The sequence below is a fragment of the Ammospiza nelsoni genome, chromosome 3 (assembly GCF_027579445.1).
Source record: "Ammospiza nelsoni isolate bAmmNel1 chromosome 3, bAmmNel1.pri, whole genome shotgun sequence".
NCBI lineage: Eukaryota > Metazoa > Chordata > Aves > Passeriformes > Passerellidae > Ammospiza > Ammospiza nelsoni.
The window spans coordinates 26,641,774-26,655,566 of record NC_080635.1 but is presented as its reverse complement, the minus strand read 5'-3'; the positions used below and the strand labels follow the sequence as shown (position 1 = coordinate 26,655,566).

The 13,793-nt window shown below is 35.5% G+C and overlaps 1 protein-coding gene across 1 annotated transcript in view; it reads left to right on the top strand.

Annotated features, from left to right (window-relative positions):
* The window catches only part of LRPPRC (leucine rich pentatricopeptide repeat containing), an 86,860-nt gene that overhangs the window by 16,797 nt on the left and 56,270 nt on the right, over window positions 1-13,793 (top strand). Inside the window, exons 9-14 of the mRNA XM_059468711.1 lie at window positions 303-445; window positions 726-831; window positions 912-1,019; window positions 6,759-6,877; window positions 7,433-7,526; window positions 10,709-10,778. Coding sequence (XP_059324694.1) covers window positions 303-445; window positions 726-831; window positions 912-1,019; window positions 6,759-6,877; window positions 7,433-7,526; window positions 10,709-10,778 — 640 coding nt within the window. The remainder of the gene's footprint in view (window positions 1-302; window positions 446-725; window positions 832-911; window positions 1,020-6,758; window positions 6,878-7,432; window positions 7,527-10,708; window positions 10,779-13,793) is intronic.

The following is a 13,793-nucleotide window of genomic DNA, read 5'->3' as shown; positions in this document are numbered from 1 at the left end:
TTTTTTTATGTGTCTAGGAATTAGTTTATTTTTTCCTTATCCTTCTGTCATGCTGCAGGGGTGATACTTCTGTAATTTTTGGCCTAGTCTTCTTATGAGAAAAGTGAATTTCATTGATAAATATAAATAATTCTGGAAAAGGTAGTCTCAGATTTGGATTGTGAATCTTATTTAAAAGTATGTTAATAGTACTTGTAAAACATTTACTTTTCTAGCTTTCACTAATTTTAGTAGCTTAAAGTGAAAAAGTTTTGTGCACTTTATTAATGTATTAATATTGTTCTCTGTTTTTCACTTGCTAGATGTAATGAACCTGTGTTTGACTCTGATAACTCATGGCTTTGAAGATATCAGCTTCAGCATCTTGAAGTCTTTAAGTCATTTATCACGTGAAGATATGGACCAAGGTAGCTTCTTCTTGCAACATTGTGTAAATAGAAATCTGGTAAGCAGAATAGTAATACTTTTTTTCTTAATAATAGCAGTATATTTATTTAGTTTAATGCAGCTGTGAAGATTGCAGATGGTGAGTTGTTGCACAGTTCTTCAAGAGGAAAAGAAGCGTTTTATTATTCTGTATCAACTTGTATAGTAAATTGAAATTCACAGAGGAATCCTGTTTTGCTTATGTAATATCCATTTTCTAAACATTAGAAGAATCTGACATTCTTAGTAGTTTGATAAATTGATAAATACCTTAAATTAATTTTTGAAATTGTTTGCAGCCTATGAGCAAGCTGAAGCAGTTCTGTAAGGAGTTAAAAGAAGCAAAGATGCACTCGGCGCCGTTACCATTTATCTTGCGTTGTGCTTTGGAGGCCAACAGATCAGGTACTCTGCTTTTTAGTTATTCTGCCTGTGCTCATTTAGAGTACCTGGTCACTGTTTAATTATTTGGTTAATGTTTTCAGCCTTGGCCATTGATGTGATGAAGATGATGAAGGAGGAAGGCTTGCCACTCAGACCTCACTATTGCTGGCCACTGCTAGTTGCATACCAGAAAGAGAATAATCTTAAAGGTGAGTTGTCTGAAAAATGCTCCTGTGGCACTATTGCATACCTTGAGCACAAATCCTGCTGCTATGAGATTCATCAGAAATTTAACAAAGCCCTTGCTGTATGTCCTCATTTCAAACAATTTTTCCTTCAGAAAGACTTTTTTCAAAACCTCCTTTCTTGCTTGATTGTGATACAGTTCTACGAATTTCAAATCTCACTTGACATAGAAAGATGTGAGAGAGTGTTTGGTTATCTTTTTAACTCTTCACATTCTTTGTGCATTCCAGCGTCCTCTATGTTGCTCATTACTATTTACAGTTTACTCTTGAAGAAACTGCACTCCAAGTGAAGAATTTAAAAGTAAGGTTATGTTATTATAGCTCTCTTGGACTGCAAACCCAGTCCTTTATTCAAGCCAGCTTCTTACTATTTGCCAGATGAACCAAACGTGAGTTTTGTTAGAATCATAAAAACTGCAGGAGAACTTACATTGCTGAATGTGTGAGCCTGACCTGACAGCATACTGATTGAAGGACAAAAATGCTCAATCTTTGGGATTCTTAAGTAGGTTGAAGCATTTAGCATACTTTCCCCTGTTACACATGGGGATGTCTACAGGATATGAATAAGAATTGAAAAAATATTAAATTTTATAGTACAGTATCTAATTCTTTGGTTTGCGTTATTGGTAATTCAGAAAGAACGGTATTGTAAAAAGATGCTTTTAACAGAAGTACTTCCCCCTTGGGGAAACAAAAAACTGTCTTTTTCATCTTATCTCACAGTATAATGTGCTTTAGAATGAGATGCAGAGTTGTTAGTGTGACACTGGGTGACAAACAAAATGCACAAACAAAAAAAAAGTGCTTTTAGCAGACTCTTCCATATCGCAATTTTATCTTAAATATACAGTCACATTCCAGTTTGGAAGAAATGCTGAAACAAGTATTCCCTAATTGTTTCTGGCTATAAAAATGTCTCAAGTCTTTTTCAAAAAGCCTTTGTGAAAACAATATTCAGTTTTTATTAACTCCTTAGGCTCTGTTCCTGCTAGGCTACTGCCCAGGTTTATCTTCTCCCAGGTTTTCAAATCCTTGAAAGTTATATGATATTTTAAAAGTCTGGCAATGTTGTTTTAGTTGGTTCCTCTGTGACTTACTTGATACATGGTGTTGCCAAAAATAAGTAAATGGAAATAAATCAGTACCATACTTCCCTGTGTGGATGTTGTCTACTGAAGAAAGCTGCTTTCTTTTACTCCATGAAAAATTTCACCTCACTGACACAATTCTGGGAGATGTTGGAAGTATTTTTAGATTTAGACTTGGCTCCCAAAATTAAAGCAATAGTTGAACATCAAGAGAAACTTAGGTTTTCATACTTCTTTTGGTCTTTGTCAAGATCAGAGTTTGCCTTAATTTGGACTCCCTGCTGTAGAAATCAACTGTGCTTTGGCAACTGTAGTTGCTGCTGGAGGTCATGTAAACAAATTGAGAAGTGATGAAGGATCCCTCAGTACCAGCATTTTTAGCCATTTTCTGTAGAGCCTTTGTTTTTCTGTCTGCAATGGCTTTGCTTACATGTACTTCTGTATGGCTGTAAGATAACGCTGTGAATTTGCAAACTCAGTTTGTAGCCTGGTGCTCACTATCCAACTTGATATTGTCAAGTGGAAGCACAGTACATACCTACACAAGTCAGTGATTTTTCAATTCTTTAAATATATTAGGTAAGAAATCCCTGCTCAGTTGCTTCTGTAGTGAGGAACCAGTGTAACTATTCTTGATGAATGGTGAAACAAGTTGTCTTCTTCTCTTATGTAAGCATGCATTCAATTTTTTCCGAATTAATAATTAAAAAAAAAGAATAAATAAGTTCCACTATCTAAAAATACAACCAGTACACTTGAAGAAAGGTAAATAGGGGGAAAAAACCTCATCCACCTTGGAATTGTTTCATAGAAATAATAGAGCAAACAGTCATGCTGCAGTGAGAGTCTAAGGATGACAGCAGGTAGTAAATTAATAGAATGGTGCTTTCTAGGAGCAAAAAATAATGTGAACCGGAGTATAGACACAGTATCACATCTCATACCAAAAATACGGTAATTAATTTCTCAACAAAGTAGTAATTCCCTGCCTAATGTGTGTAGTTTTGTGTCTTGCTGTAGGCAAGGCTGGTCATGGAAGAGAACTTGGAGGAAAAACTATTATAAATATGATAGAATGTAGACTGGACTAATTAATTAGAATGAACAGAATAAAAGCAACAAGTTATCTAGAACTGCAGTGTACAAACATCTGGATCAGGACATATAGTGTGACCCAATCAATTAAATAACAAATAACAGTGTTTAATTACACGTTTCTCTAATGTTTATTACAGCAAAATCTGACACTGAATAACAAAGAAAATTCTGTAATTTCTGTATTATGGAATTGTGTTTGAAAGAAAAGTAACAGTGAAGTGGTGGCTAGGAGGTATGAAACTAAATAAGGCCATTTTAAAATACACCTTAACCACTCTGAAATAGCAAACAGTTCTTTTCAGTTATTTTACACAGGCAGATAATTTCAGGTGGGGCATTGCCTTTATGTGCATCTGTTACATGAGTTGAGAAATACTTATTTTCTTAGTATTTTTTAGACTTTTAGGAATGAAAAGTGCTTGCCCAGTTTAGAAGATCAGTATGCAGTGGATCTGAAACTGTTACTGGCACTGAGAGTCATTTTGTATCAGATTATGCACTAAAGTCTAGAGGGCCTAGTGTAAGTAAGCAGAAATGTTCAACTTAGGCTTATTCCTGAATATTTTATTGATCCCCTTTGCCTTTGAATGATCATGCTATTTTTAAAAACTCTTCTTACAAGTGTGTATTTTGCTTTTGGTTTCTACTGTTGTTGAACTATTGTATAAACTACTGTTACATACAAAACCCATGGTTAGTGAATGGTAATTCAGTTTTTACTTGGGACAATAAGAGTGTGGGTCCAAAGGGAATAAGGGTGGTGATTTCACAAAGTTACTGCTTGAAATCTTGTTTTATATGCAGACTCTTCTGGCAAAGAATGTTCTGAGTGGATCTGAAACTACCAGCACAGCAAAAATACATTAAATGCAATACTTTCCTGAATGTGAGCTTACTTTTTGACCTGAAGTTTCGGTTTTTTGTTTCCTCAGAAAACTGCTTAAAGCCAAATTTATCTTCCCTTGCTCATGTAGAGCCATACATAGCTGCCTTAGAAATTCCTTCTGTTCTCATGGGACTGCTTTAGGGAGTAGACATGACTTAACTGTGAGAACTTGAGATGAATGGTAGATGGAAATGAAAGCCTCACTTTGCAGTTTTTGCAAAGCTGCTCTACCACATAAATACTATGACCACCTCATAGTTAATCTCTTATATTTGTTCTTCAATATACTGATTTGAGGTTGGAATCTGTTCATTGTGGTGTTTGAGTGCTGTTTCCAGTATTGACAAAAAGGGGTTGTTCGACTTGGTTTTGTTTTCTATTTCTGTCTTCTTTCTACTCAGTTATTTAATTTTGTTTACTCAGCTCCTGTTTACTTACACATGTCAGCCTAAAACCTCAAAAAGCCTGTTCTCAATTGAGTGGGGAGATGATCAAAAGACTTTACTGGGGGTTTTTGTCATGCCCAGTCTTCTGGATCAGTGGTCTCCAGAGTGGGGTGTGCAGGGCAATGCATTGGGTTGTGAGTGGACTGTTAGCAAATAAATATTGTATCATTTAAATATTGTATCATTTTATCATTTTTGCCTCTCTATTTTCATGTATGTTTGGTAATGCCCACAATATATGTGAATGTGTTTTCTACATGTGAATAATTTCTAAATCAATATACATGTATATTTGGGGGAGTGATCTTGAAAAAGATTGTGAGACCAGTGTTCTGCATGAGCATGACTGCACTTTTGTGCCTTTCTTTTTTAGTCTGTTTTTTGGTTGGGAGGGAGAGAAGAAGTCAGTGTGCTTTCCATTATAAGCAGCAAAGAACTTGTGAAAGTCCATGTACATAATGCTCAAATCTTTTTAACTGAAATGGAAATGTTTCATTGCTTAGTATTGTGGAAGATGTTTATTTGACTATAAAGTAGTTCTGCTTTTGATGAGGTAGAAAATGTATGCAAAACTGTAGAACTCTGTGTTGGTTTCATTAATCTTCTGTCCCCCCAAAAATTGTACATCAGCTGCCTTAAAAAAAATACTGCTGCACATATTTTCATTTTAAGTTTGTGATTACTTTGGCTATGCAATTACTTTGGTGCAGTATGGTTGTGCTGGTGTTCTCACACCTGCCTTTTGCTGCTCAGGAAATGTGCCCTAGTCTGTCTGCCAGGGAGTGGGGATGCTTAATAAGCCTGTTTTCTGCACTCTGCTGCATACAGGCTTGAGCTCAAACCTCCTGAGTGCACCACACCTTATTCACTGTTGGATCTAGTTCTTGGTCTTCAAACTAATTTTAGTGTTAGAGTTATTTTTGAAAAGGTTTCAGCATGAGAGGACTTAATGTATTTTCTGCATGTTGAAAACGTGAAATAGAAACTAGCTGTCAAATTTGAAAGGTATGAAGAAAGACTTGGTGTAATTAATTCTTTATTCATATTTTTGCAGATTCTGGTCCAAAATCAGAGTTTTGTTTAAGGCAAACTTGAACAGATGATGCGACTTTAATCTAGTGTGACTTGCCTGCATGTATTTTCAAGTGCTCAAAGGGAATTCACATTTGATTATTTGCACCATAGTGCACTGCATAAAATATTCATGGAAGTGTCACTTTTCCATAGGTGGCACTCCAGGGCAAAGACAGGGACTTTGGACATTTTTAAAGTAATAAGTATGAAATGCAAGTTGAAAAAAACATATGCTGTTTGGTACTGGTGTCCTGCAGCAACTGACAAATCCTTTTTAGACCAGCAAAACATTATTATACCTGTATTGGTTTTGACAGGAGTTCAGAGTTTGGTAGCTAAGGTTACTGTAAGAAGTTTCTGCAAATCAGAAGAGTGTTGGCAATTAAAAAGAATGACATATACTCTACACTTTGCTTGCTGGACTATTAATATTAGTGTCTGGTGTCTTCAAATGTGACTCTACAAAAGTGATACACAGTCTCGTTGTGTGACATGATGTGAACCCTGTAAAAGTTACAATGTGGCTTCACTGGGATGGGGAGACTCCTTTTTCTGAGTTTCCAGTTTGAAGCTGTGTTGTAATCAACCAGTTTGATTGCAAACATGTTACTACTTTTAAACAAGTCCAGAGGAAAGTCCTGAATACTGACGCTAATTAGAGTTGGATGCTGGAAACAAAACGAGGAATGTATGATGTGTTGAAGAATGTGTTTGTATCTTGAGTTTATGTACTTTATATCAAATTTCAGATTTGTTTATTATGCACAATAATATGGGCATTTTGATACATAGCTCTATTAGATGTTGTGCAAACATGAGTAACTCATATTTGCTGTGTAAGAAAATACCTTTGTATTAGAGCAATTTCCAAACTGAACTTTCGTGGTTTTTATAGTACAGCACAGAATACAAAGTTTTGTGAATTTATTTTAAGTTTCACAGTTAAAAATTTTATTAATACCTAAAATAGAAATGCAGGAATTTTCATGGCAATTTCAAGGAGGGAAATTGAGCCTTTTTTTGTAAAGCAACATTTATTTTTACATGTTTATTATCGAGTTTTCATTTTTCTAAAGGCTTAGCCTTATTAATTTTGCCTTGATAGGTATCTTTGAAGTTCTCAAAGTGATGCACACATTGGGAGTGGACCTTGATGCAGAAACCTATACAGACTATGTTTTTAAAAACTTTGCTGATACTGAAACTGCCCATGCCCAGCTGAAGGTGAGTGTATATGTAAAATTTGTAAAAATGGCTATTACATGGCTCCTTATATTATGTTATCTGTGAGGCCTTTAGATCCCAGTAGTGCTCCAGACATGAACCGGGTATGATAAAACCTGTTATGAGTATTTAGAATATTTTTCAAACAGTTATTGCACTGATAGTTTGTTTATCATGTTTTCCTCCTGCTGCTTTATTTTTTTCTTTTTCAGAGCTAACCAAAGTATTTTGCTCCAGACCTAGTAGTGCTTTGTTTCCTGAAGTGGAAAACAAATGAATGAATAGTCTCTTTTTGTTTCTGGTGAATAGTTTTTTTACTCTCTAAAGACGTGAGAATTGGAGACCAAATATAAGTGTCCCAGTCTTTCTGCCTTTCATAACTTTGTCTCTTGCAGTTGAGTTCAATGCTAAAAAAAATTTGATCAGTTGCAACTCGTTTGGCTGCCATATAGACTTGTGTAGAGCACCTCTGTGTTCTCAACAGCTAGCTTTGGGAAGGAAATGTTTAAAAATATGAAGTATCAGAAGTTCCATGGTTGATTGCTTTTTCTCTAGGAAAATGGCTGCCTGTTTGAAAGTGCTGGGCTCTATGTAGCAGAACTAAGAAGTGAAGCACTTCAGGGGAGATTGGACAAAGTTCTTTCTATATGTGAGTATTTTTCATGTTGCTTGTTGCTGTGTACTTGGTGATAGTTTGGATTGGTTGTAGGCTGAGAGATTTACTTGTATTAATATGTGAGGTTTCAACATATGTGGGGAACTTGAGCAAAGTGCTTATCATGTGAGGTCTTCTATGATGACTTGCCAGATAGAAACTACCAGTTCTGAACCATAAATCATTGTTTAATTCTTCTTTGGTATTGAACCTGACCATAAGATTTGTATACAAGTTATTTGCAAATAGCAGCTTTACTGTGATTGTGACAGGAATGTGACACCCTTGTACTTCGAGAGTTAAGCAAAGAGTTTGTTTTTCACAAGGCCTTGTAAGGTGGTTGGTGCTGAGATTGCTTTTGTTTGCAGCATCAATGACTGTAGAAAACGAGGAGGAACGATACAGCTCTGAAGTACTGCAGAGTTACTCATAAAAGAACCAGCTTTAAAGATCTGATGGTCACTGACATTAACCTGAGGGTGTTCTGCTGATCTTTTGGTGATGGAAGTTGTGTATAAATGTGATTGGTTAATTAGGCATTGAATTGTAGCATGTTTAACAGGTTTTTTCAAAGACTGTTCTGAGGCTCAGTGCTTGCAAATGTTAATTTGTGTCATTGACTGAATGTAGGGATGGGATAATTGGCTTGGTTAAGTAAGAATGAGATTCTCTTCAAAATTTAAAGAAATAGTTTTTATATTCCTAGTATGCTGATACATTAATAAAATACCTAAACTTGGGCTAAATCTGATACAGGAAAATCTCTTTGTAAAGAACAATTTTATTTGTCCCAGTGTCAGGGAAAAGCTTAAGCAGTTACTTGCTGTGGTTGTCTTTAACTGTTTTATTTAACAAATACAGAGATAAATAGTCTATATACCATGACTCTGGGAAGCTGTTGTGTTACAGATGAGAAAATTGAGTAGTTGCTAATCAGTGATTTGATTTTGGTATTGGAGAGTTATCAATTAGTGAATCCTCAAGATTCACCTTACATTTTGTTTGGTTTTATTACAAAAAGAACCTAAAAGGCATGAACCCAGCCATTGACCCATAAAATTTAAGTACCTAAAAAGAAACTTTGAATTTTCTTTCAAAGGAGGACTGTTTATTAACAACAATGAAATCTCTTCTGGAATGTGAAATAGTTTGGGGAATTTTTTTCTCCATGAAAATGTAGACCACTCCTTTCATTCTGCTTAACTGAAACAGGCTGACTTTAATATGTTGTAAGACTCAAATGCATGTATGCCTGGTATGTGGTAAATGTATATATCAAAAGTATGATACAGGCACATAGAGTAAGTTGAATTCTGTCTTACTGTCATAAAATTAGTATCACTTAGTATATTATTTAGCTATTGTCTGTGAGTTGAATCTAAATCTTTTAGTGGTATTTCTGTTTACAAAGAACAGGGTTAATAATTCATGGAGACATATCAAATTTCTTTGAACTTGAGCTTTAAAGGAAGCTATTCCCTAAATAGTTTACCAAGCTGAAATGAATGCTAGTAAATCTAATTAGCACCTATGTGATGATAAGGCACAGATATTAAACAGCTGATTTTTTTTTTTTCTTTTCGACTTGTCTCCTTTTGCAGTATTACAAAGAGGGAAAAATAAATGCAGTATGGAAAATAGTTTGAGATTGTCTCATCAGTATAGTCAGAGGAGGCAAAGGTTGGTTATTAATGCTGGCTGCTATCTAGGTGTATTGATTCAGCTTCTCATGCCTTATAATGTATAGATTGGTGCTACTGACAAGATGAAAACTCCGAACATCAGCTGAGGAATCTGGGCACATAAGGCAGCGTACATGAGAGCCGCTTTTTCCCTTTATCATGCCGTTCCATTCCACTTCATTGTCAGCCCCTTGATTTTCTCAGACTTGTTTGTTGCTAAGGAAACCAGGTTGCCGATTGTCAGCAGCAGCTGAGCATACTAAGATGCTTTTCTGCTGGTTTTTGTATGAGCAAAAAGTTTAATATACTGCTGGAGGAGAATTTGTATTGAGGGTGTCTCGAAACCAACTTTACCTGAGGTTTTCTAACAAAAAGTAATGTTCCAGCATTTAAAGCTAGAGTTAGACTAAGGAGGTGCTCTTAGCATATTCTTGTCTTTGACTTCCCAGGTTCCTTTAGAGCTGGGGTTTTTATTTTGGTTATCTTCTACCGTATTGCAGCCCTTGCAGAAAGGGCCCTGTGCAGTCAGGTTTTTCCAGCAGTTAATTCCATTGTGGTGCTGCAGTGAGATGGTGATAACTTCATACAGGACAAAAATGCACCCACTGCTGCATTTTTTTCTTTGCTGGTCTGCGGTGCTGGAGTGAGAGACAGCAATTCTACAGGAAGAAGGTAGAAAGCTATGGAATATTTAGTCAAGCAATGGTGTAAAGATGAGGACATGAATCATAACTGTAAATTACCTCTCAGAGACATCTAATTTTAAGTGATTTTGCAGTTTCCTTTGTGTTCAAATATTATTGTATATAACAACATATAGAACTGTATATTTGTCTCTTTTTCCCCCCCTTTAATTTAATTCAGTGGATGACACTTTACATGGAACTACTTTTTCTTTCTTGTCAGGGAATTTATACTAGTGGAAGCAAACACTTAAGAAAGTGTTGTGCCATTGATTTTTGCTTGGATTTTTATGATTTTATTTTTATTATTATTTAAAAAATAAAAGGCAAGAATTTAAAACCTATTTTAAGGCAGGTGTTCAGTCTGAAACAATTAGCAAACCGTTTGCCTTCAGTGGATTTTTTCTGTTTCAGCACTAGTATCTCAGATTTTCTTGATTAGTATTGTTTGAGGTTTGTCTGGCTTTATGGAATTGGTCTTGTACTTTCTTTAGAAAGATGCTTTATGCAATTAATAATAATTACAAAAAGTTAATTTATTAACTTTTGACATTGAAGACAATGTAGAGGGAAAACTTCTGACTCTCTGAATATTTGATTGCTTTTGAAATAGATCAGATTTAGAGCTGATAAAAACAAGACTGTTTCAAACACTTGGACATTTTAAATCTTGGCTTATAAATGTTTGTCAGCATTTAGTAAACTATCAAAATAGCTTTTCAAGTGATGGTTTATTTACATGATCTGCTCAGTTGTTGCAGTTCAGGGATTTTTTGACAATGACTATTGAGAAAATTTTCTTTATTTCCAGTGTCTTCAGCAAACACACCTGCTATAGATAATCGTCTGTTTAGAAACAGCCTCTTTATGGGTTTTAAAAGGTAAGGTTGTTATATGACTTTCTTTTTCCTGTGTAACAAAGTTCCCTCTCTTTTTGTCTTGTTGAACACAAGTCTGTCTAGTCTTTTGTCCCCCGCTCCATGTTTTAAAAGTAGCATTCCAGGTGTAGTAGGAGATACTGTTGTTCCTCCCTGCTTTCTTCATTTTCCTTGCCTCTGCTATGTATGAGCCTACACTTGAAACATTATGTGTAGTAGATGAAAAAGAATTTCATTATTCTTTGTTCTGTGCTATGTGCCCATATATAAACTTAGGGTAGTAAACATTTGGGGGTTTATCTTTATTCATTTTTTTTTAAATAAACAGCTGTGCTACTGTAAAATTTCCCTAAAGATTGTCACTATTAACCCGTAAAGTAATAGGGTGCTTGATGAAAATGAAATACCAGTAGGAGCCTGGCTTTTTCTGCTGCATGTGCTAACTTTCTGTGCCCTCTGGGTTAATGTGGCTCCTGAACACTGACATGTAACACCTGGTTCTGAGCTACATTGCCAGGACTTTGTGTTCCCAGTCATATGGTCCTGTTCTGCAAGGAAGATTCCTTGTGTGTTTGCAAGATTGTCTTAAGCTTCTGCAAGCAGGTGTGAATTAGCAAGCACTTCTATCATGCACTGCTTGCCCCAGTCAAATCTTTAGGACTGGGAATGATAGGGTTTTTTTCAGCATGCCTACGCCACAGGGAACAAGAGAAGTCACCTAATATTATCCAGAACCAGGGTTTGAGGGTTGATTTTGTTATTTCTTGGAATTTTATAATAAGTGTGAAGTAGAACTGGTTTTGGTTGGATATTAGTAAAACGTAACAGGTGAATATAACAAAATAATTTCCTAGTAAATTGCATGTTCTGTCTAGCTGGTCCTGTTGTATCATAGGAAAAGGAGGAGAAAAAGCAAACCAGTGTTGAAATTTGGTTTCTCAGCTAGGCCCTAGCTGGCCTTGGCATCCAAGGGATAAGTGAAATAATATTTTAGATCCAGTAGGAGTATATTGCTGTTCCTTTAATAGTCAGCCCCAGAATCATCTGTTTCAGATGTATTAATTAAAGTGACAGATTTTCTAAACACATTTTCTCTCTATAAGTATGGATAAATATCCAGCTGAAGTAGGATTTTCACTAGAAAGCAATCCATGCCAATGTTTATCACCCACAACCAACACTAGGCTGAAATATCCCTGCCACGGGGAAACTGTGCCGGTGTGCAGAATGTGATTTAAAGTATCTTTAAAATGTCATCATCTTGCTAGCAAACTATTTGCTAAATATTAGAGTCTTCCCAAGTGAAACAGTTACTTTCCTCATAGTGGAAACAATTCCTGCTGTTCTGATTACATCAGTTATTGGACATCTGGGCTAAAAGCTCAGAATTCTGATAGAAATTAAGGTTAGAGGTCTTTTGATGTGATTTTTTTGGGGGGTGGGGTGGTGGTGGGTTTTTTTCACTTTTTGCTTCAGCTTTCATTGCCACTCTTAAGTGTGTCATAAGTTTTGTTTATCTGTTTTATGTTTTTCTTTTGTTTGCCTTTCTTGCTCCCTGGTTTCAGACGCTGTGTCCAAGGTCACCTGTGCTCAGATTTTACCCTTACATTATTTCTGAAAGCATACCCACTCATGTTGCCTTTTCTGTTTTAAACTTTAATGGCTATAACAGCCTGAGCATGAAACTTGAGGGTATGATAGGAGAGAAGAAAGAATATTTGTAACTTTTGTAAAGACTACAGCAAAATTTTGTGGCTAAATGCAGGTCTTGTGTGTTCAAATGAACAAAGTTCAGGATTAGAGTGCAAAAGTACAGGGTAGGGATGCCAGGGACACGTAAACAATGTCTGTGGCAGACTAGTTTATGGATTTCTGGTGAAACTGCTCTTTTCCAGTAACTGCTTGAAAGTATTCCCATTCTATTTGCCTGATGTACCATTACTATTTCAGAGTCAAGTACTTTAGGAAATTGATGCATTTGATATCTGCAGTTCATTGTCATGCTGTCAGTGTTGGAGTGAGTTCACCCAACAAAGCTTGACTAACCTCACAGATGGCATTTTCTTTTCCCTCTGTGTGGACCTGCATTTGACTCATTTTCAAATACAAGTGGCAGTTGCACAGAAGGAACAAATGTTTCATAGGTTTGAACTTCCTAAATAAAGTCCTAAATTTCTGTGAATGCATTCTAATTTTTGTGCATCTATTCAGACTGACATCTTACTTTGCTCTAATGAGAATTACAGGAAGATAAAATCATGTAATAAGATTTTGTTTTCTTACCCGTGCCTATATTAATGCTGTTTTATAGTTTTCCAAAAGTTACAATTCTTGAAAACTTACAGATTCCAATGAGAATTTTGAAGTTCTATGAATTACAGGAAAATGTCAGGTTTTTAATAGTTGAGACAGCTGGTTTACATTAAGATGTCAGGGGTTTATTACTTGGGTGAACTGGTTGACATGATTTTTGGTTGTAACCTCATGATACACAGGGAATGTTCTTCTTCAAGTTCTGTTTCAATCTAGGAGGGGAGAAAAATCTATGTTTTGTTTTCTACTTTTTAAAATATTATGTGTTTCTCTCACTATAGTGACCATTATACCTTAAGAGATTTGATTACTTTCTTTTTTTGCATAGAATAAATGCGTTAATAGCTGCCTGTAGTTAGCTTGGTGTGTAAAAGGTCTAATGCACAGGAGAGTTAGATTTTTTTGTTCCTAGCAAATTCCATGTATCAAGTGCTTTCTATGTAAAGTGCAGCTTAAGTGAAGCTTATTTTCTTGAAATGCTAAATAGAGAAGTATAAAACAAAAAAAAATACAATTAGGATATGTTAAAAAATTGAACTAAGACCAAAACTAAAACACTTTCTAGTCATAAGTGATCTATTCGGAATGTTGGATTGTTTCAAGTTTTTTAGCAGAAATTATGAGCATATTGAGTATAGTAAAAAGCCCTAAAGTTATTCTGTACAAAATTGGTTTAAACAGTATGTGGCAATTATTGTATTTTAA